This window comes from Meleagris gallopavo, chromosome 4 (assembly GCF_000146605.3).
Source record: "Meleagris gallopavo isolate NT-WF06-2002-E0010 breed Aviagen turkey brand Nicholas breeding stock chromosome 4, Turkey_5.1, whole genome shotgun sequence".
NCBI lineage: Eukaryota > Metazoa > Chordata > Aves > Galliformes > Phasianidae > Meleagris > Meleagris gallopavo.
Window position 1 is genome coordinate 33263693 of NC_015014.2, and position 24623 is coordinate 33288315.

The 24623-nt window shown below is 37.9% G+C and overlaps 1 protein-coding gene across 2 annotated transcripts in view; it reads left to right on the forward strand.

The window, feature by feature from the left end:
• Positions 1-265: 265 nt before the first annotated feature.
• TRPC3 (transient receptor potential cation channel subfamily C member 3) overlaps positions 266-24623 on the forward strand; it is a 31298-nt gene continuing 6940 nt past the window's right edge. For both annotated transcript variants that reach the window (XM_031553087.1, XM_031553088.1), the window contains exons 1-8: positions 266-1063; positions 8580-8765; positions 13770-13934; positions 16344-16560; positions 17623-17856; positions 19162-19426; positions 21895-22090; positions 24092-24301. In XM_031553087.1, coding sequence (XP_031408947.1) covers positions 323-1063; positions 8580-8765; positions 13770-13934; positions 16344-16560; positions 17623-17856; positions 19162-19426; positions 21895-22090; positions 24092-24301 — 2214 coding nt within the window. In that variant the 5' untranslated portion in view covers positions 266-322. The remainder of the gene's footprint in view (positions 1064-8579; positions 8766-13769; positions 13935-16343; positions 16561-17622; positions 17857-19161; positions 19427-21894; positions 22091-24091; positions 24302-24623) is intronic.

Genomic DNA, 24623 nt, shown 5'->3' on the forward strand with positions numbered 1-24623 from the left:
GATAGCAATTAAATACCATCCACCACACGGACTCAATCTGATTGTTCAAAGAAGGCAATATTTACACTTACTGTATCATACTTTGCATAGATCAAAGATGAAGGAAAATTTTCTTTGCATTGCGTGCCGTAAGGGCAGAAAGATCCTAAGAAAGAATGCTTGTAGTTAATAGATGGGCAAATGGCAGGGTCAGAATGAGGTAAGTGCTCATTTCTGTAGCCACAGGAGAGCTTGAAACTACAAATTACCAAGACTGAAATTTTGTTACTTTTTTTTTTCTCTCCCCATTAGGTACATTGAAGAAAGTCCATCTCTGAGGCGTATGACTATGATGAGGGAAAAGGGAAGGCGCCAGGCCATTAGAGGCCCAGCATTCATGTTCAACAACAGAGGCACTAGTCTAACTGCTGAGGAAGAGCGCTTTCTAGATGCAGCAGAGTATGGGAACATACCTGTGGTGCGCAAAATGCTGGAGGAGTCAAAAACACTGAATGTCAACTGTGTTGACTACATGGGCCAAAACGCCTTGCAGCTTGCTGTAGGGAATGAACATTTGGAAGTGACAGAACTTCTGTTAAAAAAAGAGAACTTGGCACGGATTGGAGATGCCCTGCTGCTTGCAATCAGCAAGGGCTACATTAGGATAGTGGAAGCAATTTTAAATCATCCTGGGTTTTCAGTAAATAAGCGACTGACTCTGAGCCCTTGTGAGCAGGAGCTCCAGGATGACGATTTTTATTCCTATGATGAAGACGGCACCCGCTTTTCTCCAGATATCACTCCCATCATTTTAGCTGCTCACTGCCAAAAATACGAAGTTGTTCATATGCTGTTGATGAAAGGAGCAAGGATAGAAAGGCCTCATGATTATTTCTGCAAATGTAATGACTGTACAGAGAAGCAAAAGCATGATTCTTTCAGTCACTCTAGGTCAAGAATAAATGCCTACAAAGGACTGGCCAGTCCAGCTTACCTGTCCCTCTCCAGTGAAGATCCTGTGCTCACTGCGCTGGAACTCAGCAATGAGCTTGCCAAATTGGCTAACATTGAAAAAGAATTCAAGGTAAGGGTAGTTTTGTATTTCTTGCTGTCTTTGTTGTTTGTTTTAATGTTGATGCTACCTTAGATGCTTGAAATTATTTCCTGTGTCAACTTTTTCAATTGCAAGTGCTTTTATATTTATTCTCTGTAGCTCTTGATTTTGCATTCTGAATACTTAAGTCTTTAAAAAGGATTTTTAAAGTGAAATGGAAATGCGTCAATACCTGCTGCATATGGAGAAAACTGGAAAAAGAGATGGTGTGTATTCTGCTAAACTTGCAAAAAATTAAAAACAGCTCCATTTGCTGTAGCAAATAGTGTTTTAGTTACAGATGCTTTGTAGCGTAGGTGCAGAAAGCAGAAACATTAAGCCTACTGCAGCAGTGACCTTATTCGCGTTTTGTTATTCATAATAATTTTGAATAATGTCTCCAAATTGTTAAGAATGCTGATAGTGTTCTTTTAATGCACCTTTTAGAACTGTCACTTGTTCAGAACTGTCTGTTAAGCTGATTACAGATGTCTGCTGTTACCTGTTTTAGAGATATATCTGGTTTAGTTTGTCAGTATCTCAACTTTTCTGTGTATTTCAGCTTCTCCATTAGACAGCTAATGACTTAGTTAACTGTTGTACAGTGATGGTTCTCGGACTTGCATTTTTTTTTAGTGCCTTGAAAAGTATATCCTCTCTGTGCACCCCTCAAAAAAACTCACCACCAACAAAATGGAACCAAACACACAAACCTCAATGCCAGTAGCAGCAGAATACTATGTGTACTAAGATAAGCTTGTCTTGTGAAATGTGACAGATTATTCTCAGTGGGTGGTGATGTTAATAGCACCATGTCTAGTTGTAGCAAGGTCAATTTGGATGCCACTTTTTTCACTAATATCTTCATAAGCGATCTGAGAGAGGCAAGAGATGCAGTCATCTTTTAAAACAACAGCATGCGTTGCTTATGCAATGTCTTCTTCCCAGTAGAAATATGCAACAACTTGCAGGAAAATAGGGAGAAATGCAAAAAGTGAACTTTATCACAGGAGAACAAATGGCTCCAGATATAGCTAAGTGGGTTAAAATACAATTTAAAAAGAAAGCTTCTGTGCTGAGGAAGATTCAAGTATTATACCGCTCACTAATAAAGTACAAAAGTCAGCTTAAACCTTTTCTCTCCCTCCTTTGCTAAAGAAGCCATCTTATACTGTGCAATTTTGCAAGTGGATTGAGAATTTACTGAAATGTATTTATTCAGTATAGAAAAAATGTCAGATTTTTCTTATCCTCTGCTGAGGAATCTCTTAGTGAACATAAAATTGAGGAATTTGAGATTTTCATCGGATATGTTGAACTTGTTGGCTTCTGTGCTTCCCACAGTGAATCAATCATAGTTACACGCCTCATTTAGAGATCATTACAGAAGGTTATATTTCTGGTGTGTGCAGCTCAGTCTGGCTTAGTATTGATTTCTTTTCAACAAGGCCAACTTCTGAAGAGCCACAAAGTGTCCCGAATCATGCGCCTAAGATGGAGATATGTGGATTTTCTGAGTAATGCTTTGGTGGCCAAGGATGCAGCCTCTGTCTATCTGTCTATCTATCTATCTTGTTGATACTGCATGCAACGTGTGTTATTAAAACTGTGCACAGAAACACTGTTGGATTCAGGGCCTAAATATAAGCATCATGCAACTTGTTAGGCCCACAATGGCCTCAAAAGGTAAATTATGGAAAGCCTTTATTTATTTATTTGTTTGTTTGTTTCTTTATTTAATGGGGGGATGATGTAGATTATTAGAACTGAAGAGTCTCAGTAGTAACGAAGTTCTGGTAAGCTCTCTTGTCCCAAGCCCTAATATCATAAACATGACTTCAGTCTAACAAATAGCTCAACCTTTTGGAGGTGGTGAAGATGCATGTTTGGGTTGGACTTATTTCAAAGTAAAACTTAAAACATTAAGTTGTCATAGAATAAAGATATTCTGGTCTTCAGGGTTTTTTTGTTTTGTTTTGTATTGTTTTTTTCCTCAACTGCTCAGCCTCTGTTGGTGTTTTTGGGATGCATAAGAACCCAAGAAATCCACTACGTGCACAATTTTCTCTATTTGTAAATAGTATTTACATGACATGATAGGTGTACATGATAATTCAGTTTTGGATCCTGCTGTAGGAACTGATGTTGGCTATTGTCTAGCCTCGAAATTCCATCTTCTCATCAAAATCACAATATTACAGTGAACTACCTGTTTTCCTCATTGACCTCACATTGTTCCCTTTTCATTCTTTCTTATGAGTGTCCGAGCATTCATTCTTTTCTCTCAGGCTGGGTAGCAGAGGTGTGTCTTTTTCTCTGACATCTTTTGTTGGTTGCCTTTCTTGGGGAGAGAGGAAATAGGAAAGGAGGAAGGAAGAAAATGAGGCAAGGAATTTTTTAGCATCACCGTCAAACTGAGGGTCCAGGAAGGGACGACTGACAGCAAGGCTGTGTGCTCCAGTGGGGCTGTGCATGGGTATCTTGGACTGCTGGCAGCATGAATGTTACACGAGATGCTGTACTGACAGCCCACGTGGAGGTAGGTTTTGGAGAAAGCAAGCAGTGCTTCTGTGGCTGATGGAAGTTAGCTGTGAGATCTGCTTAAAAGGATTTTTAATGATATTAATTATTTATTTGTAAAATCTATGGGACATTAAGGCCGATAGCATTTCCTCTGCATGCTTACAGCAATGCACTTCTTGGGTGCGGAGCAGGAAATACCTCTCTAGGTATTTCCCACAGAGAATGAATGTGGGATGAAGCTCCATTAAAATGTCTGAGGACAAAGCTTCTGAGTATATGCTTGCTGAATTGAACTTTACATCTTCTGCGTATGCAAAGTCCATCCCTATCTCTTAGCATTTACACTAACAAATTCACTAACCAGAGTTTATACAAAAGCATTGAAGATGTGGGAAAATTACTTAGGACATTCATTCATGACAGTCAGCTCTGCGTTAAGTTCTCTAGTGTAATTAAAAAACTTAATTGCATTGATTCTGTTTTTTCCTCAGAACTAACGAGACAGGATTCGAGAAACCAATAAACTCACATTTTGCTAGAAAGATGCAAGATATAGACAAAAGAAAGTTACTGAAAATGAGTAAATAAAAAGAGAAAATGGGGAAACTGGAACCCTGAAGGCCACTGTACTCATTCTCTTCTGACCTCAAACCTCCTTACTTCTTACCCTCTTGTGAAATCCATTTTCCAAGCTCTAGTTGCTTCCTTTGGCATTCTTCACCTATTTCACTGTAGTTCTTGATCGTGTTATTCCCTTTTGTTCTTTGCTTCTGCTCATCTCCTTTTCAGTTATTCGTTTACCTCTTCAGATTTCCTTCTTTTCATCTCTTTTTTTAAGTGCTCTTCTATTAGTTTTTTTGTTTTTGTTTTTGTTTTGTAATTCTTTTTTTTTTTCCTTATTAATTTCTATCATCCTCCCATTAGATTCATGATTCATTCTTGCATTTTCTAACCCTAGTAAAGCCTTGGCTTGTCTGTACCTGCAGGTGGCTCCTCTTTAGATCTGGGAACTGGCAAAGGGAACATCAGAGGTGATCGGTGCTTGGCAGTCAAGCAGCAAGGTACCATTTTAGTGCAGCATATCACCCCTTTGGCCAGAGCAGGAACTGCAGTGTTTCTTTTCCTTAGTGATTTCAATCCTCATTAAAGGGGCTGACAGCAGGATTTCAGATTGAGTCACAAATTTTGGTTTGTTTTATCCAAGTAAAGGCTGCTACCAAAGCCTAAAAAAACCCACCCTTTGTTCTGCTATACCTACTGCTTTCACATTAAATGTTGGTCTATGAAAGAGCTGATTAGATTCTCAGGTGTCACAATTTCAGATTGTTTTTTTGTGTGATAGAGATTATTAGAAAGAAATCAGCATGAATTTCTGTGTTTAAGATGCAAGACTAGGATTCTACATCACTCTGCTGATGTAGGAGTTCATAAGTAACTTTATAATGAACGTGCTTGTTTAGGGTATGTTTTTAAGGTTTATTAAAACTGCTGGTTTGATTATTTTCTTTTAGAAAGGACGAGGCCCACTCTACTGTAATCTCTGAGTGGCTGGAGACCTCAGGGTGTACCGTGTTGTGTCTGATAGCCTGGCTAGAGAAGCTCAGTCTGGAACCGTATCTTCTCTAACGTAAAGAAGTATTCATTGCTACAGTTTGATAATTGCATTTTCTAATCCCAACAGCACCGCAAATCACTTTGCAATACGGATATTCCCAATTTTTGTGTGTTCTTATTCTGTTTTTAGCAAATCTGGCCACTGCAGCTGCCATGAGTTACTGAAATTAATTGTTACTTACCATCCTCCTTGAGACCTCTGAAAATGTTACTGCGCAGTGATGGGAGAATTTCTAGTGGATAGAACAGCTGATGGAACTTCTTTTTGGAGTGACCAGAGAGAGAGAAACAGGACAAGGAAACCAAAAGACCACATGAATGGCATGTGTCCCCCCTCTCAGCTAAATAGAATTTCGTGTAAGAGAACTGTGTGAGCGAGAATTGCAGAAGCTCATGTCACACCAGAATTTGGTCCGTTGGAGCAAGTATCCACAAGGTCCTTGTCCTGCTTTATATAAGATAAATCCCCATTCTCAGCTTTGCTAAAAACTACAACTGAAACCAGTGGAAGGCATGTGTATCTAAAGGCAGCATTTGTCGCTGATCCAAGTAAATTTACATAGTGTTATCTCAGCTGAACTAACAAAGAGCATTCAAGCTTGGGCTACGTTTAGGTCCAGCTTTTAAACAACAGAGCTCAGATCCATAATGGTTAGTGCAATTATCTGCTTGATTTGCATATATAGTTCCTACAGTTCTGTATGCAAACTGTCTAGCTATATTTGATCTCAAAGCAGCCGTTTAGTACTTAATGCATGTGTGATTGTGTGTAATGCCTTTGAAGTAGTTATGCCTGTGAGCATAGTCATGAATTGTGGAGCTTATGGAAATGCAGCTCCTGTATAATAGATTCATATGTTTTGCCTAACTATATGCAATTGCTTGTTATAACATTTCTTCAGAGTTAAATGTTATTGATTAAATCATTGTAATATTTTCATTCATAAGCTTCATCCTTTACACACAGATGGCTATTTTCTTTGTCCTTAATCCTGCATAAACTCATGAGATAGTCTCTAATATTCTCTTCTTGCTAAGAATAGGCAGAGTTGGACAGGCTGAGATATAGCAGCCAGTGCGTGATGGGACTGCTGGAGAGGTTCTGCAGTCCCAGTCCTCATCAGTTGTCTGTTACCCTCTGGTGTCAACTGTCTGTGGGCTGATGTTTTCGATGGGATAAAGATGCCTATGCAGCCATTAGGGGCTTTTGAAAGAGATGATTTAAGATGGTATAGCAAGGAAAACCGGCCGAGTCAAGCTGTGAATTAATTGAAGAGGCACTTTGATGAGGGAGGCAGAGTGCCTGTGTTATCATGAGAAACAGGCTGAGAGCCCCACTGTGTAAGCAGGTCTGTTGGTGCCTCTTTATTTGGCATTCCTCTGAAAAATAGCTTCACCGTATTGAATTCGCAGCATGTGCAGGATGTAGCAGGGTTTTCCTATGTGGACTTGGATGCATCAGACAGAGTTCTGATGGCATTTCTTAGGACAGGGAAGAGATGAGTGATCTGGTGGCTTTATTTGCTCGCAGTGTCTTCTCAAGAAAGCAAAGACGTGTGTGGGTGACTGAGACCATGGATCTGGTTTCTGCTACTCATGCAATGCCCTAGAGACAGAAGATTGCTTGAGAATTGGGTCCCGTGATTACAGTATGGGTAGCATTTGGCTGTTTAATTCTATCAAGCAATCAAATATCCTGAGAGAAATTTGATTTTACTAATATGTAAGTAAGGACCCGGAGATGGTGTGTTCTCCCAACATAAGATTCAAAACTTGAATCAGATATTAGCAATGCACAGACTGTTCTTCACTTCTCAAAAACAGCATCCATAAGCAATACAGCCTATATTTAATCCTTGACTTTACAGAATTAAGCTTAATCCATCATATATCCAATATTGCTTAGCAATAAGTATAGCTGTTGTAGGAAAGTGGTCTATCCACTTATGAAAAAATGTTGCAGCACTGTTAACTTCTCAGTTGAAATTCAGGTAACTCCTCATAGCGGGCAAGTTGTCCCTGTGAAGCAGTCTGTCCTTCAGCAACTAGCAGGGTTGCTCACAGAGAAAACAGGTGTCCTTCTGCATAAGTGGTGTTATTCCCTCACTCTTAGAAGCACACTACTTCTCCTAATGTTTCTTCACAGTTAGCATAGGAACGACAAGGAGCGTTTTAAGTGAAGATAATTTCCTGCGAATGGACAGTACGCTCATTCATGTGGGGACTAAATTTGGGTTGTGATATACCATAAAACACTTGAATAATATAAAGCCATCTAAACTAAACTTTATTAAACCTTAATGAGATGTCACCTTTGAGCCTAGGATAGATAAACATAATACTAAAACAGGGAGTTCTTTTTCTCGTGTAAATTTATGAATGCCTGCAAATTCAGGTGAAAACAAACATTGTTTATTTTAGCTGAATAGTACAACTGAAGTCAGTGAATTGGCAACAGCAACTTTAAAGCGTTAAAGAAAAAGTTGATTATCAGTCTTATTCCCATTGAACTAACATTATGCTATATCTGATAATTTGTCTGCTGTTAGTCTGATAATTTGCTTGTCTCCAGCCATTTTTCATTTGGATTCATATCTGAATCTGACCTGTGGGATTGTTGGCTGATTCCCATAGTTGTCCTCTTTTCCCATCTTTCCCCAAAATAATTGGATAATTTTAATACCTAGAAAATGATTTTAAAAAGATAGTGTATGAAAATGAACAGTTCACTGAGGAACAGGGAGTGTAGGAAAAACAGAGACAGAGGACTCAGACAGGCATTTTGATGGCTGGGGCAGGGGAGAGAACATTAAGAGCAGCTATGGAATAAATGAAAAAGGACACTATAGAAATGGAGTTGGATACTGGAACACTTGATGCAACAAGGTAAGACAAGCAGATGCAGCCAAGCTTCCTCCTCCACCTATAGCTTGTTGTGGGGAAATTGAAGGCTGCATCTCAGATAAAGTCATAGAGATCTGTCTGAGAGGTTATGGACAGATGAATGAAGACAGGTTTCTACCAAGGTAAATAGCAGATATGAGTTTGCAGGTAACAGCGCAGAGGTGATGGAAGACATAGAAGCATAAACAGAAGCGCGAACAAAGACTCAGATTTCTGTGCTTGACGGTTAGCTAAAATTTTTGAAGTGTAGCCACAAATGTTTTGTCAAAAGAGACAGGAGATAAATTGAAGTCTTTGCAATATTGACAGACGCAAACAACCAAGAAGATTAGAGGTCGTGCTTAAAAAATACGCCTAATCTTGCTTACAGGGAGACAGCATGAAGTTACGTGTTCTTTTTTTTCCCATGGTGTTGACTCTTAAGCCTGTTCCTCATGTGTCATTTTTTCTAACTCTTCTGTCTCAGAATGACTATCGCAAGCTGTCTATGCAATGCAAAGATTTTGTGGTTGGAGTTCTTGATCTCTGCCGAGACTCGGAAGAAGTGGAGGCCATCCTTAATGGGGATTTGAATTCAGAGCCAGTTGAAACGCAGAGACACAGAGCATCACTGAGCCGTGTGAAACTGGCCATTAAGTATGAAGTCAAAAAGGTAAGCGCTTTCAGATGACGTAATGTGAACAGTGTCATCTCACTGTGCCATGGGTATTAGGAACTGATGCTCAGTTGCATTAATGAGATGGTGCATGTAATCGAGACATTCACAAGGTGGAAGCTGGCAGAAGGGAGCTGCAGTGAAGAAGTTCTGTTTAATCTGTTTTACGCCCTGAGAATTGGCAGGAGATTTTAATTACATAAATCAGCTATGCTAGCGAGGCTATATACGGTTGTTCAGATCTTCCTCTTGATTAAATAAATAAAAAAAAAAAGGTGGAGCCAGATTTCCACTTAGTGAAAGTAAAGAATGTGCCTTCCTGGCAGTCTGTGATAGCCTTCTCTTTTGAGTAGACATTGTTTTTATAAACAGTTGGCTTCAGCAAACCAATGGACTGATTTGTCCATTATTTTTTCTCTTACCTTTGCTTTCTGCCTAAAATAACTGAATAGGGCAAGTAAATTCTGGAAAGTAAATTTTTGAAAGTCTGGCAGCTTTCTACTAGTGAGCACACACACATCTTTTTTTGAAAGGGAAGTGTTCCTTTTCCTACTTTGAAAGGAAAAGTGAACATTTAAGTTGCCATCAAATATATGATTCTTTCATTTATTCTAAAATACGACAGTAACATGAACAGCTTATCTGCAACTGTGTGGATATAATAAAAAGTGGTATTGTAGTGAGAAATCTTAAATGATTTACTTTCTGTGTTCCTTCTAGAAGATTTTTAAAAATTAGTCCTGAAAATGTTGAGCGTATGTTTGTAGGTAGTTAATCAGTTACTTTCAGTTCTGCATTTATGCATCTGTATCTGTCAGCAGTTTGTAAATGCAGTGTATTTTCTATTGGTGCCTGTAGTTATTTTTAATGAACAGTTACTTTTGTGAATGATGGTACACTTGAAAAATGAAGCTCAGTATCAAACATTCAACATAACGTATATCCATTTGCTATGGCAATTTTCACTATATATATCCATGCTGTACTCTTCCAGATCCCACAGCACTAGCACAGAAAGTAGTTAACATTGTGTCCTGCTGTGATAAGACTCAAGAAATGCTGTAACACCTATGTATTATTTACATGGAACACGTCATTTCTGTTCTTAATAGCCATTACAGGTCCATCATCTCTGCCAAGAGGTCTGGTGTCTTTCAGTATAAATAACACTCTATTACATGGCCACCTGTTGAGCCAATCTGCCATATACGGTGAATTGTAAGCAACCTGCTAGAACATCTGGGAAATATTTATGTTTATCATATCCCCAGAATGCAGTAACAGAAATGGTAAACAGATTTCAAACAACAAATTTCTGTTTCCAATACAGAATTATTCTATAGCAGGTAGATACTTATCAACTGCCAAAATCCAAAGTAAATATTTGAAATTAATTAAAAGAATGGAATGGGGAAAAATCAAAGCATATGGACATGTAATCATACCTAAATAACGTATGGATTCTTTATGCTTTTGCATTTCAAAATTCAAAATCTCAGCAAACCTTTTCTGAGAACTCATGGTTCTGCTTTCTTACTGAGAACTGTGGTTTTCGTCTAAGAGTTGTTATCAGTAAAATTTATTTCTGAGTGAAGGACCACCCAGAATTTAAGAATGTTAAGAATAACAGTGCAAAAAAGACAATTTCATGTAGCAAACTTGTTCTCTTCCTCTATGAGAGATTAGTTATTTGTAGATGAACTCAGGCTTTTGGCTTCAGTTCCTGACAAATACAGTTCAGAACCTGTGAGACTAATGATCTTGGTGGGAGGACATAAACAGATGGTGCAGAGTTGTTACCATATACATACATGTTCTCTGCTGTGTAAGTGGCCATTGCAGAGGGCGTGACTAAGGTTGAGCCAGAATATTTCTCTGCTGTGGTGGTCTTTTGATGCTGGGGTTGGCTCCATGCAACTGTGGCAGATGGCTGTGATATTCTGACTTCAGATCAGAATTAGATGTGGGAACTTTACAAGAGTTACTTTGAATGCTAAAACTTCAGGAAGCAGGCAAGGATGTGGCTTACATTTCTTAGCTTTTGGAATTTCTAGCTCTGCTTCCGGATCAGGTATCCTAAGGTCAGTACGCTGTGGTAAGAATGATAATACAGCGAAACAGAGCAGCAATTCTGTGAATTGATTAATGACCTGTATGTCCTTTGTGGGGAGAGGAGAGACAGGAGAAAGCATATGATAAGTGAGCAAATGCTCTCAGAAGTTCACCGTTGGGAAATGGAAATTCTTCTTCTATTACTAAGGAAACTCTTACACTTAATACGTAGGCTCTGCATCGAAGGGCAGCCCATCCTTGTAAACAGGGTTTAATTTTTGAGATAAGGTTCAGACTAAAACTGCAGGCCCAAGAGTGAACGTCAAAGGGATCACAAGCCCAGAAAAGGTGATTACAAGTATTCTTGCTTTCTCTGCTGAATTGTTGCTGCCGTATTGCTTTTAGTATTGCATCTTAACTCTGTCTGCAGACTGCCAGCAAAATTTGAGAGGACTTGCTGACACTGAGCCAAATTCTGCAGCTCTGCTGAAATGAGAATCAAAATGGAATTTCTAAGTGAAACCAATAAGGTTTGAGTAAGATCACGATTTAATTCTCAAATATTGAAGTTTCTAATAGATAAGAAAGAGGATTCAAAATTCTTTGTGTTGTGTGCTTGTGAATCAGATTATGCCAGGATCAGCTTCTGCCAGATCTGAACTCAGTCATTAGGATGTTAGGAATAAAGAACATTCTAATCACTCGTGGTCATAGAGAAAAATAATTCCGTACTGATCACTTGATTCATGGTCATGGAACTGAATGTCTCTAAAAAGCTGCAGTCAGTTATGCACTGTAAAGCAGATAAATTACATTTTGGAATTCCTTAGTAACTGGATGTGGTCCTTGTGCATCTCTTTGTATGCTTGGGTTTGGGGTGTGTCCTAATATGTTAGACAAATGTGATAATAATGTGAAATCAGCATATGTAATGAGAAGCTGGAGACTGCATGGAAAGTAGGTTGAGAGAAGAGAAATATGGAAGGAAAGGAAGAAGTTGTAGGATGGTGTGATTGGTAGGTGGAAGATGGTGTGTTCTCTGAGGAGATGGTGCTGGGAACAGGTGGATATACAGGAAAAGTACCAGAATAGGCTGGAGATGCATTAAAATAAAAATAAAAATCAAGTATTTCAGCAGTGCCAAAGAGAAGGATAAGTTGCAGAGTTTTCTGGATGAGACAAATGCCATGAGTTCCTATGAGGGATTGGAAGTGGTGCATATTGTGCAATTACCAGCAATTAAATAAATTTCTAAGATCTTAAGAGCCCTCAGACTTATTGCCAAAGAAGAACTTGCCATAACAATTGGCATCTCTCTTGCTAACTTGCCTTTTGGCTGGGGAAAGTTGCAGCACAGGGTGAAGTCCTCTTAGCATTGCTGCAGAATGTTGATGGGTCCAGAGAAATCAAGGAGTGTACAGCTTTGTGTGAGATGTAAGGGGCCCTCAGGCTGATTCCTAGCCTTAGGTGAGCTCCCTGACAACTCCTTTGCTATTTTTTTTGCAGCCCTCTGGCAATAGGAGGTATGATGCGGGTGTTTCTTTTTTCTCGTCCTCCCTACAGGTTTAAGCCTGTTTTTAAAAAAAAAGCCTTTGTAATTTTGAAATGATTACTTTCCTATCTTTGCCCATAGTTTATCTGATGAGATGTTTGTCCTGTGGCCTGACTTGAGGATGAAATACATGCTAGTAAAAGAAGAGACAGGGCCATATGTCAGAATGCATGGTTTACATAAACACGCAAAGAACTTTTTCCTCTGAGCCAGCCCGGCAGTTTTTATGGTGCATAAGCTCAAAAAGTGACAGCCTATTAGAGAGAATAAAAATATTATTTTAATTGTCACTAATTTCTGAAAGGTTTTGGAGACCTTTTTTATTTATTGCTGTAGGCCATGTGCCAGTATGTGATCTAACTAGCTAAGAAATAGCGCATCAAAATACTTAGGGACTTTCGTTTTAAAGAAAAGTGGATTAGAACAGATACTTCCCTCCTTAGAGTTAATGCAACAGCTTCAGATCCTTCCTCCTGAGAGATTTAAGGTTCCCTGTTTTCATTCCCAATGATTTAATTTGTTTTTTTTTGAAGAAGTCTGCCCTCTTGTACTACTGTATGCTCTTATTAATGATTTTAGGAGTATAAATGGAGTTTTGCAGGCAAGACCTGGCATACAACAGTGTATATGGTACATTGTGATCTCAGCAGAGTACATAGCCTAATGAAATTGATACACAACATTTACAGTATTTTAACTATGAGTAACTCAAATCAAATCCCTCTTAAACCAACATGCATTTATCAGAATTATTTTCTAAGCCTTTTTGTGAAACCAGCTAACATTCTTCACTCCAATTTACTAGTAATTGTTGACTCATTTGACAAACATGTTATACAATTGCTTCAAATGGCTGTGATTTACTAAGCTCCTTACCCTGCTGCTCAACCAAGACCCCACGTGCTCTTGTAATGCAGCAGTCCTGTGGAACACGGGGTAATTACAGTAACAGCGATAATGACGAGTGTGACAGTACTTTGGAAATGGACTTGACCAGAAATGTAAATATAATGAGAAGGGAGCAAAGGGAGCTGCAGCACTCTTCCCTCCAACCTCTTGTGTTTCTTCTGCACTCTCTTGGTTACGTGACATGATCCTAACAGAAGTGGCTGTACGTCTTTATCCATGTAGCAGATGGCTTCATTCTACGGAAATACAACAGTGCTTTAAAAATGAGGCAATACATATTTTCAGCCTATGCAACCCTGTCCTAAAGTGCTTATTTTAATGAACTCAGCAGTTTCTTCTTTATTTATTAACATTTCTTTTAAAAGAAAGAGGTGAAGGCATGTTTTTAAGGTCTACGTTAATTGCGAACATTTAAGATTTGCTGATCATCTATGCAGCAGTCATGTAACTCATTAAAAATGTTAAATTCTTGCTTGTTTTCTTTGCAGTTTGTGGCTCATCCAAACTGCCAGCAACAGCTACTGACTATATGGTATGAAAATCTCTCAGGACTGCGGGAGCAAACCATAGCCATCAAGTGTCTGGTTGTGCTGGTTGTGGCGTTGGGCCTTCCGTTTCTAGCCATCGGTTATTGGATTGCGCCGTGTAGCAGGGTACTGACTTTTAAAAATTACAAATCTTGTACTGTTCTGGGTACTGTTTTCTGGCATTCCAAGCATAATAATGTGCCTCTAATCTACTGCTTCCAAATTTAACTAATTAATGATATTTTTAGTAGTCTGTAGTCTCGAGCCAAATTATGCTACTTGTTTCATTTGCGCTGTAAAGAGAAGACCATGTGAGGAAGCATGAAAATACTGTTAAATTTATGGAAAGAAAAAAAAGGCCTCCTCTGCGAGGTGAATGATCTACAGAAATTTAAAGAAAGAAAACACAAAATTCCATCTGTGGTGTGTAATTACATTGTCGTATTTGTGGTAGTATGGTGCATTTTTTTTTTTTTTAGTCGCCACCCAGTTGGCCAGAAGATTCTGTAATTGGTCTCCTTTGGTAGCATCTGAAGATCTGATGCTGCTTCCATATAAACAAATAGCAGAACATCTGTTGACTTCACTGATGCAGAATTTAATCTTAAGTAAAATATTTGTTATTAGTCTGTTTGCCAGGTGAACCATATAATAGAAATCAAACAGTTTTTCAACCATGTGCTAGAGTATATTCATAAGAGCCTGTAAATGTAAAGACTTACCTTTGAAAATGGTAGGAAAATGTGGCTTTTTTGGTGATATCAAAATGAAATCCTTATATTCTTTTGCTTGTCAAGTGTCTGAAAATTAAGTACATTAATATCTCTTCATTAAATCAGAATGAAAAATATTTCTCCAAGTTACATTAACATTATTTTTAAAAAATGTAAATTTACTTTTTTTGCAGAATGTTGGTCTTTTAGTTTTCTTTCCTTAGCAAGTCTGCTAAATGAGAGAAATGTGTTTGGCTCATTTATATACTTTTTTTGTAGTTTGTCTCAAAAAGGAAAATAATTTGCCCCTCTCCTGCATATTTCATGGGAACCTGGTATTTCTTTTTGGTGAAATTTGTTTACTTTTAAGATAAACCTTCATGATACAATATAATTGTTATTCTGATTATCTTCTGAAATCACTTTGTGATTATCTTTAGTGAAGATATTCCTCACAGCTCCATGTCATAGAAATATATTAGTATTTTTTTAGGTAGTGTCTAATATGGAAAAGTGACACTTGTCCTTGAGCTTTAGTTCTCAGTACCAGAAATGCCTGACATTTTTCACAGTGCTCGTGTCAAATAAATGTACTGTACATTCAGATCAGTTATTTGATATTGTAATTTCAAAATGCTTTATAAAGGTCAGGAACAGGAAGGAACCCAGGATTGTTTGCACAGGTAGCAAATGCAGTTCAGTGTGTGCTGGTCTGCTTAGTTTACAGTAGCTGACCCCGGTTTCAGGAAAACCATTCCTTGAAATAAGAAAGCTACTTACAGTTCCCCATCTGCTGAACTTTTTCTTCTTACACAATACACAACACTGCTGATAATGCAGCACTTCACATGTGGTTTTAGGATGCTGCATAATATTTGTTAATGTATGTGATAATGTATCACATCAGAACTGGATATTAGCATCAACAAAGATGGGGCATTATGTGTGAGGCAGCACGTTCTGCTCATGGAGGAGATGGGAGAGACCTTAAACATTAAGAGATGTGCTGCAGCTAGGTTGAAAAAGTCTGCCTGGCATCCAGCTTGCTACACATAGAGCAGAGGTGGAACAAGCCTTGCATTCAAAAACACAGAAGGGAGTATATTCCGAAGGTACAACTCCTTCCTTCCAAAGAGAAGTAGTCTGGAAGGGACAGTTAAACTCAACTGTGCAATCCTACCCAGAGATCTCCAAACAGGGCCTTTGGAGAACCTCAGTATGATCTCCAGACAGTGAGTAACAGCAACAGGCTCATTACTCTTTCCAGTATGGTCTTCTAGAGGTAATTGTTCCTCTCCTAAGCTGTGGAAAAACTGCCTGTATGTATGCTTTTCTGTCTTTCTGCCAGGTACAGACTTTGAATGCATCAGCTTAATTTATTTGAAAAAAGCATTATTTCTGTTATTTTCATTCTTAGTCCACTGTGATGGAATAGTCATTAGTTTCAGCAGACATTTACAGGTTATTTATCTGGAACTTTCTTCTCTGAATATATGTTCTCCAACCCCGCATTGGCAAATCTGTGGGCATTAGAGATTATTTTCTGTGCCTGCCATTGTACAGTTGTAATTCCTTGGGGCACTTCTCAATAAGTATTGCCATCTAGAGTTTGTTGAGTAACATAAATGTTCACTAACAGGGCGACACTCCCACGTGACTGCCTTTGGGAGAGTTTTGTCTGAAATGGCAAACCATCACAATTCAGTGCATTTGGAAGAGTACCCTTTGAAAGCAACGTTTCAGACTGTCCTGAGCACTGAGTGTAATGCTTCTGAAATACTCAACATAAGAGTTTGTGACAGCTGTCATTCTGTCTCTGCAGCTTGGAAGAATTCTTCGAAGCCCATTTATGAAATTTGTGGCACATGCAGCATCCTTCATCATTTTCCTAGGCCTGCTGGTGTTCAATGCTTCTGATAGATTTGAAGGTATAACAACGCTACCGAATGTCACTGTCACTGATTACCCTAAGCAGATCTTTAGGGTGAAGACTACTCAGTTCACTTGGACAGAAATGCTGATCATGGTATGGGTACTTGGTAGGTATACTGTCCCTTTGTCTCTATGTCACTGTTTATCTGCAGTTGTTAAGAAAGAACTTAAAAGAAAGGAGGGAAGCCCTAAACCTTCAATCCAGCTGTTGCATTGTTACAGTAAGCCTGCACAGCAGAGCAACACATCAGAACCAGTGAAAGCATCTCTGTGCCTGTCCCCTTTTGTAGTGCAGAGCAAAACCGTTGATTTGCAATGACTTTGATGCACTGTTTGGTAATTCTGACATTTGTAGCAGGAACACAGACTTGCTGAAGAGAACACAATAGAAATTTTGCTTTGAAGTGGTTTACTTAAGTTGGATTAAGAAGTCTACTGTGTTGCTGTATGTATGAGAAGATCAGGTGTTCTCACTGCTCAGAGTTACTGTGCTAATACATCAGTGCTTATGTGGCATTGCTGCTTAGGTAGCATTTGGAGAAATCACTGTTTCTACCAATGGGCTAATGAGTTAGTTCTCATTATTCAGTATTCATCACAAAACCTGATCAGATATCAGCTTGTTAGAAAGTGCCATCTTCTAGATTTCATCAGTCAGGTTCTTTATGTAGGAAAACATCAGGTAGCCACATGATAATGTAACATTCTTAGCTTTTATAGGCTGCAAAAGAGAAAAGAAGTGTAACTGTGGCTGGACACAAAGGTGCCTCACTTTGCCTTTTGAATCACCTGTATGTCCTGGTTCTTTATGTCAGACTCTGTTGGAGCAGGGAGATCATTGCGCCTGGTGTGGTGCCTTGTGGTCATCTCTAACAGGGATAACAAAACGAAAGATTTTTTTTTCCACATTTAACTTTTTTTATTCTTTTAAGCAAAGCATCTTAGGCCATAAAGCTTTCAGAACAAAGTTGTGGCTCTCTACTTCCCTGCGTGGAGATGTTTGAACTCTGTCCTTGTGTGTTTATTTCTGTCTTACCATTTGATCAATCCTGTTGAAACCAAGTCAGCCTTGCTCAAGGTGTGCGACAACCCTGTGACACTGCAAATCGTGGAATTTTAATGAAAGTGTTCTGGCTGACTTTGCTATATTTTTAAATTTCTTATTGCAGGTATGATGTGGTCAGAATGCAAAGAACTATGGCTGGAAGGACCCAGGGAGTATATTTTGCAGTTATGGAATGTTTTGGATTTCGGGATGTTGTCCATTTTCATTGCTGCTTTCACAGCGAGGCTTCTAGCATTCTTGCAGGCCACAAAAGCACAACAGTATGTGGACAACTACATTGAAGAGAGTGACCTTTCTGAGGTCACACTTCCTCCAGAAATAGAATATTTTACCTATGGTGAGTTTAAATGTTCTGCAACACGAATCTTATAATGAAGAAACTGGTAAGATGCCACTAGCAGTGTTTGTATTCATAGCATTGTTTAGTCAGTTCTGCATCTATATTTTTCATTCCCATCTACTTAGGCTATAATCATTACGATGCTAATTTGGCAAATGTTTGCCAATATGTTAAAACCAAGCGATAGGCCTAAGTAAGGACAAATGTTCAAATAACTGCATGTTATTTAACTGCCTTTTGTTGTAACCATTCATACAGAGCTCAATTTGACTGTCATGATATTAAACATTTGCAAGCTATATTTTACTCTTAATGTTATGCGCAACAGATACAATTATGATGAGAATTTCTTTTCTGCTTACTTCATTTGTTCAGTACCATCATTCACATTGTGAAGAGCTATCAATATTTCATGCTAAGGGAAGGGTGCTAGACTCAGTAATCTGTTCAAATAGAATGAAAGTACTAAATAGCTGTTGGAGTGCAGAAACTGTAATCAGAGATGTGATGAATCTGTTTGCAATGTCAATAAAGACTACAGTTGCTCCTGACAGTATGTTTTAGTATATGTTTTCTGAATGTCTATATAGTACAGTAGTAGAAGTGTTTACTTTGTTTACTTTAACTGCTATATAATTGATTTGAATTTGGACAAATGGAAATACATACATAGAAATACTTGGTATTTTGATATCAAATACTAAGACAGCAGTGTTTGCTAAAATAGAGCAATAAAAAAAAATTATGAATCTGTACGTAATAATTGTTTCTGTGAATATTATGGGTAAAAAATCATTGTCCTCCTTCCACTGAGGTCAATGGCAAAATTCTCCATGACCTCAGAGGGAACTAGGTTATATCCTAGATTTTTAGCATGGCAAAGTCTTGGTGGTTAGTGAGTGGTAATTACTCATCAGCCAACACTGTTCACTTTTCATTAATGTAACTTAAAATATGAATAAATTTCTGGCATTGTGTTTACTAACATAGCTTACTAACAATAATGCAGTCATACTACGAAAAGCACTTAGAATTGCTTATTCTTATGTAGTTCAGGTTGAAATACAAATTGTAGAAGATGATGCCTTTTTTTTTTTTTACATGTATAATTTTTCTTCTAGCAAAAAGTAAGGTAATTTACATCCATCATTTGTGACTTGCAGGAAATAAGAATAGACTCTCCAAATATTTGCTTTAACTAAATTCAGACACATTCATAGCAAGTCTTATCAAGATTTATTTTTAACCATAGTGATAAATGAGTAACGCTTCATATTTACCCCTCTATTTTATATCTTCCAGCTAGAGATAAATGGCTTCCATCTGATCCTCAGATAATATCTGAAGGCCTTTATGCAATTGCTGTTGTTCTTAGCTTTTCTCGGATTGCGTATATCCTGCCTGCGAATGAGAGTTTTGGACCCTTGCAGATTTCTCTTGGAAGGACTGTTAAAGACATCTTCAAGTTTATGGTCCTTTTTATTATGGTATTTCTTGCATTTATGATTGGAATGTTCATACTGTATTCCTACTACCTTGGAGCTAAGCTAAACCCAGCCTTTACAACGTAAGTATGAATTATGTTTAAATAAAAAGCAGCTATGAAACTCAGTTTTCCACTATGGTAACAGTCTGTCAAACTAAATACCCTCTCCTAGTGTTAAGATAAAACCTTAGAAAAGAATACAAAGAACCAATTCTTTTCTACTTGTATGATAGAAACTGTCATTTCGCTGTAAAATAATTTTACCTGTGTTTGTGATAATCAAACAGGCTTGTGAACAACTGATGGTAAGGAAATACTACTGATTTCTCCTAAATTACATTAAAGGAATTGCTAGAATTGTAATTCTCAACTGAGCTCTGTCAAGTTAATATGGTAAACTGAAAGATTGAGCCTAGGTGTCAATAACAGGTCTCCAAACAACACTTTTTTTTTTTTCTCCAAGAAAGGGACTTACAGGTTACGTAGATGGCATACTTCTGTCTTAGTTCTGTATTGAACATTTGTAAGCTGCATTGGATTCTTTTGGATCAGATTTACAGTGTATGTGGTAACTTCTTTTGTTTTAGCTGGATTAAAACAGAACAATGATAGTTAAGCCTGTTTTCACACAACATGATGATTTGCCATGATCTTTGAAGCTTCCATTTCTTTGTTTTCTTTATTCATTTTACTTCCTGAAACAAAACGATGCAGGAAGTGATAATTATTAAGGGCATTTCAAACTGGAGGTAGTTGCACAGGATGGCAAAATTTAGAAGTCTTCCTTTCCTTCCATCTTCCTACAGGAGACATGACCTCACTTCCGTATTTTTCTGTGGCCAATTCCATAACTTTTTCTTAAACTGAATGTCTTTTCCTCTAGCTCATTGTCTTTTCTTTGGATAAGTAAGTTATGAAATACTTATAGCAAAAATATCATTGTATCAGATGTCTAATACACTTAATGTTTGAATGCTTATTAGCATAGTTAATTGTTTTAACAGCAATGTTATTCTACTAAACAATATACCTGTTCATATATTATTCTTATATAAAATTCTTTAGCAGTGTTAAAACAAAAAAACTCAATATATGCATGCTGGCTTATTTTTGTTATGCTGCCTGGGACGCAGCAATCAGTTCATTTTTTAGCAACTGAGAGTAAGAAGTCATTTCCAGTAACTTCCATAGAATACAATAAAAGGCACATTTTAAAGGAAGAGTCAAAATTTTAATGAATATCTATGTCTCTTAGCTTGCATTTGTTAGTCTAGTTCTCAGGGAGGTGGACTGTGTGTTGTAGTGAGCTTCGTCCCCATGGTGCGTGTACAATCAATGAATATACAGATGGTATAGTATACCCAGGAGCTTGGCTGATGTAATTATTATATTAGAGTGGGAAAAGAAAGACACTCACCCTATCCTGGGCTCATGAAATAGGCTCCATTGGAGCAGATCTCCAGAAAAGATCCTTCCCCACTGGCAGTCAGCTCTTAAATGGGTCTAGGAGAGGTGCAGCCAGGCTCCACTCCTTCCTGCAGCACAGGTGAATTGTCTTCATCTGTGCTCCTGTGGCTGACTCATTGCTTGCCTCAGGTGATTAATCAGAGGTTCAGGCCATGATTCAGCAGCCCCATACAGTGTGACAAGTCAACCTGCAGCAAAATTATGCTGATGGAAAGCCAAACTCAGTCTGTCCTTTGATGCCAGCAGCAGATCTGTCTGACCTATCTGATAGTAGCAAGGGCTAAACATCCAGCCTGTGGGCCAAGCACAACAGTCATTTTCGAACATGATTCAGAAGGCTTCTTGGTGCCGAGTCACAGTAATCTGCTTTCAGACTCTCTGTAGGTCTTCAGAGCTGTCTGGCAGCTGTCCCAGGGCCTTGGCAGCTCAGGAGTTGCCCTGACCAAGACAGTAGTATGGAGGCACTGTGTCCTGGACCCAGAGTCTTGAGTATTTAGGTGCCTGCATCCTATTGAGTGCCTCATTTCCACTGATTTCAATAGCAGTCTTGAACAAATCCCATTAAAATCTGTTTGGATTCTGAGTTTTGTTGCTGAACTTTGTGCTACCTGTTTTTGAATGTACCATTCCTAATGTTAGGCTTAATCAGAAGCTGTTGAAAGAAGTGCAGTAGTTTTCTTCCCATCAGCCCCACTGTTAGAGAAGGGAAGGTCTGCCCCCTGCAGAATTAGACTGGAAAATAATGAGATCCTTTATCTTGAAACCTGAAAATATGGTAGCTTTATAATTCGTGGACCGTTCTTTTGCATGCTTTACTGGTGTTGCACCTGTGTTATCTACAACATATAATTGCAGCACAGTGGGGGAAAATGAGCATGCCATGAAAAATACTTCCTTATATCTTTGTTTTAATCATTTCTCTACAAAGCTGATTCATGAACAAATTGCTTGAGATTGTTTACCACTTGCTGTAAGCACAGATTATGTATTTGCTTGTATAGTTAGTAATAATGGCTTCCTTTATTTATTTATTTATTTATTTATTTATTTATTTATTTATTTATTTTCTCTCACTTCCTCAGAGTTGAAGAAAGTTTCAAAACCTTATTTTGGTCAATATTTGGCTTGTCTGAAGTAACCTCTGTTGTCCTGAAATATGATCATAAGTTCATTGAGAACATTGGATATGTTCTCTATGGCATATACAATGTCACGATGGTGGTAGTTCTGCTCAACATGCTGATTGCTATGATCAACAGTTCATATCAAGAAATCGAGGTAGGAATCTGTTCTCAAATGGTTCTCTTTTGCTGTCATAGAATCAAAGAATCATAGAATTGCTCAGGTTGGAAAACACCTTAAAGATCATCGAGTTCAACCACAATCAAACCATACTACCCTAACTCTAACTACCCTTCGCTAAGTCATGTCCCTGAGTTCCAATATCTGAAAGGTGCTTACAGCGAGAGTGGGGTTGGTCTCTTCTCACTGGTGACAGCTGACAGGACAAGGGGAAATGGCCTCAAGTTGTGCCAGGGTAAGTTTAGGTTGGATATCAGGAAACACTTATTTACAGAAAAGGTTGTTAAGCACTGAAATAAGCTCCCCAGGGAGATGGTTGAGTCACCATCCCTAGATGTGTTTAAAAACTGTTTGGATGTAGTGCTATGTTGAAAGAGGGCAGCATTATTAAGAATTATTTTAATGATTGCATCTAGATGTGCAGAAGTACATCAAGGTAGTGATTCTCAGTAAAGGAGATCACAAAAAATACTGTGTTCTACAACTAACAAAAATTCTCTGCAAAATCTTACAGAGTCTGTATTACATCTTATGGCAGGTGTATGCATCTGATGAGGCGCTATCCATCCAGAAATCTTAAAATCTAAAGTTATGTTCAAATGAAGACTGATGTGAAACAGAAAACAAAGCTACTGGGATTAAGATCTTAGACGTGACTGCATTCCTAGCTTCATTAGAGTGCATGCTGCATGTTTTCTTAATATAGCACACTTCAATCTTTGATGGACCATTCAGATATGGTTTAAATGTATTTTGATGTGTTCTTTAATGGAAACCTGGCTTTCAGTTCCACTTCTTAAGCTTTTTAGCTAACTGTGCAGGAGTTAGACGCTGTGATCCTTACTCTACTTCTGTGCGCACTTTATTACATTTATTTGCAAATGTACATGGAGTATGATATAGGTGTTTATCTTCAGGACTAGGGACTGAGTTGCTCTTTGCAGTGTTTAAAAGCTTTGATTGTAATGTGTTGGGGTTTTTTTTTTTCTGCTTTAAGTGCAATATTAAAACTTGATTGTAGTTTTGCTGCGCTTTGCCATATGCCCTGAAAACACTGACGCAGATTTCTTCAAATCTGGCAAATGGCTTGGTCAAACGAATATTTGAATGTCACACAGTGTTCTTGGCTGCACTGCTGATTAAAGAGAGAGATTTTATTTGAATTGCATAACGGTGACAAAGTATCTTGAAAATTGAAGATAATCAGGGTGTTTATTGGAACCAAATGCTAAAAATTTGGGAAAACTCAAACTAGGGAAGGTAACTGCTTTTATGAATCAAACACAAGTTACAAACTGCACACACTCAACACACACACATACACACACACACACACACACAGAGCAGGTTATAGGATACGGTGTACAGTTGGTTATACTTCACTGACTTTTGGGTGATGTCAGGGACTTCAGCAGGAGAAAGCTACTTATGTTAAAGCAACTTTTTGTCCTTGGAATTAACCAAATTAAGCCTTTCAGTACAGTTTGTCAGTTTGTAATGTGATTGCTTCATGACAGTGAAGCTTCTGCTTCGTGTATTCCTTTATAAATGAGTTACTTCTCATGGTTATGTAAAAAGCTGTGAATCTAATGCTTTAATCCATGTCTGCTTGGAAGCCAGTGAATACTTCATCACTTTTTTGAGTAGCATGTTCATGTGACCAACTTAATTAAAAAATGTTCCACTTTAAATAACAAGTTTATATGTTAGCCTTCACTCAGTGCAAAAATAGCACTTGTTTAAATTGTTCACGTGCTTGAACTAAGTACTGACAATGAGATGTTGACATAAAGTGACAGCTGAAATTTGTTTAAAATAGTCTTGATAGAATAGTCACATTTTTGCACAACTATTTTGCAGTCTTATTAGCAAACAAATAATATTTATGTAAAAACAGAAAGGGTACTTATTTCATTTGGAGGAAATTTTTACATTTCTAGAAATGAAGTATATATCTGTTTTTATGTCTTAACACAGGACGACAGTGATGTGGAGTGGAAGTTTGCTCGTTCTAAACTTTGGTTATCATATTTTGATGATGGAAAAACATTACCTCCACCATTTAGTCTTGTACCAAGCCCCAAATCATTTTTCTATTTCATCATGAGGATCATTAACTTTTCTAAGTGCAGGAGGAGACGGCTACAGAAAGACATTGAAATGGGAATGGGCAATTCCAAATCGAGGGTAGGTACTGAAATTTTTTGTTGTTTTCAAGAATAGTTTACATTCCAGCAGTTTACTTTTCTTTAAATTTTAGGATATAATCTCTATTTCTGATGATAGTACAGTAATAAATCAAGTACTTGTATTTACAGATCTATAATTCAGATTGGTTTTATGCAGTACATTTAGGCAAATAGCAATAAATTTTATGAAGACAACGAGGTCCAATGACTGGAAAAACACAGGTAAAACAAAAATAACTGACTGTTCAAAGATGCAGATAATTCCCACAAGCAATGACCTAAATACTGAATGCTTTCAGCCTCAACTTGAAAGACTTCTA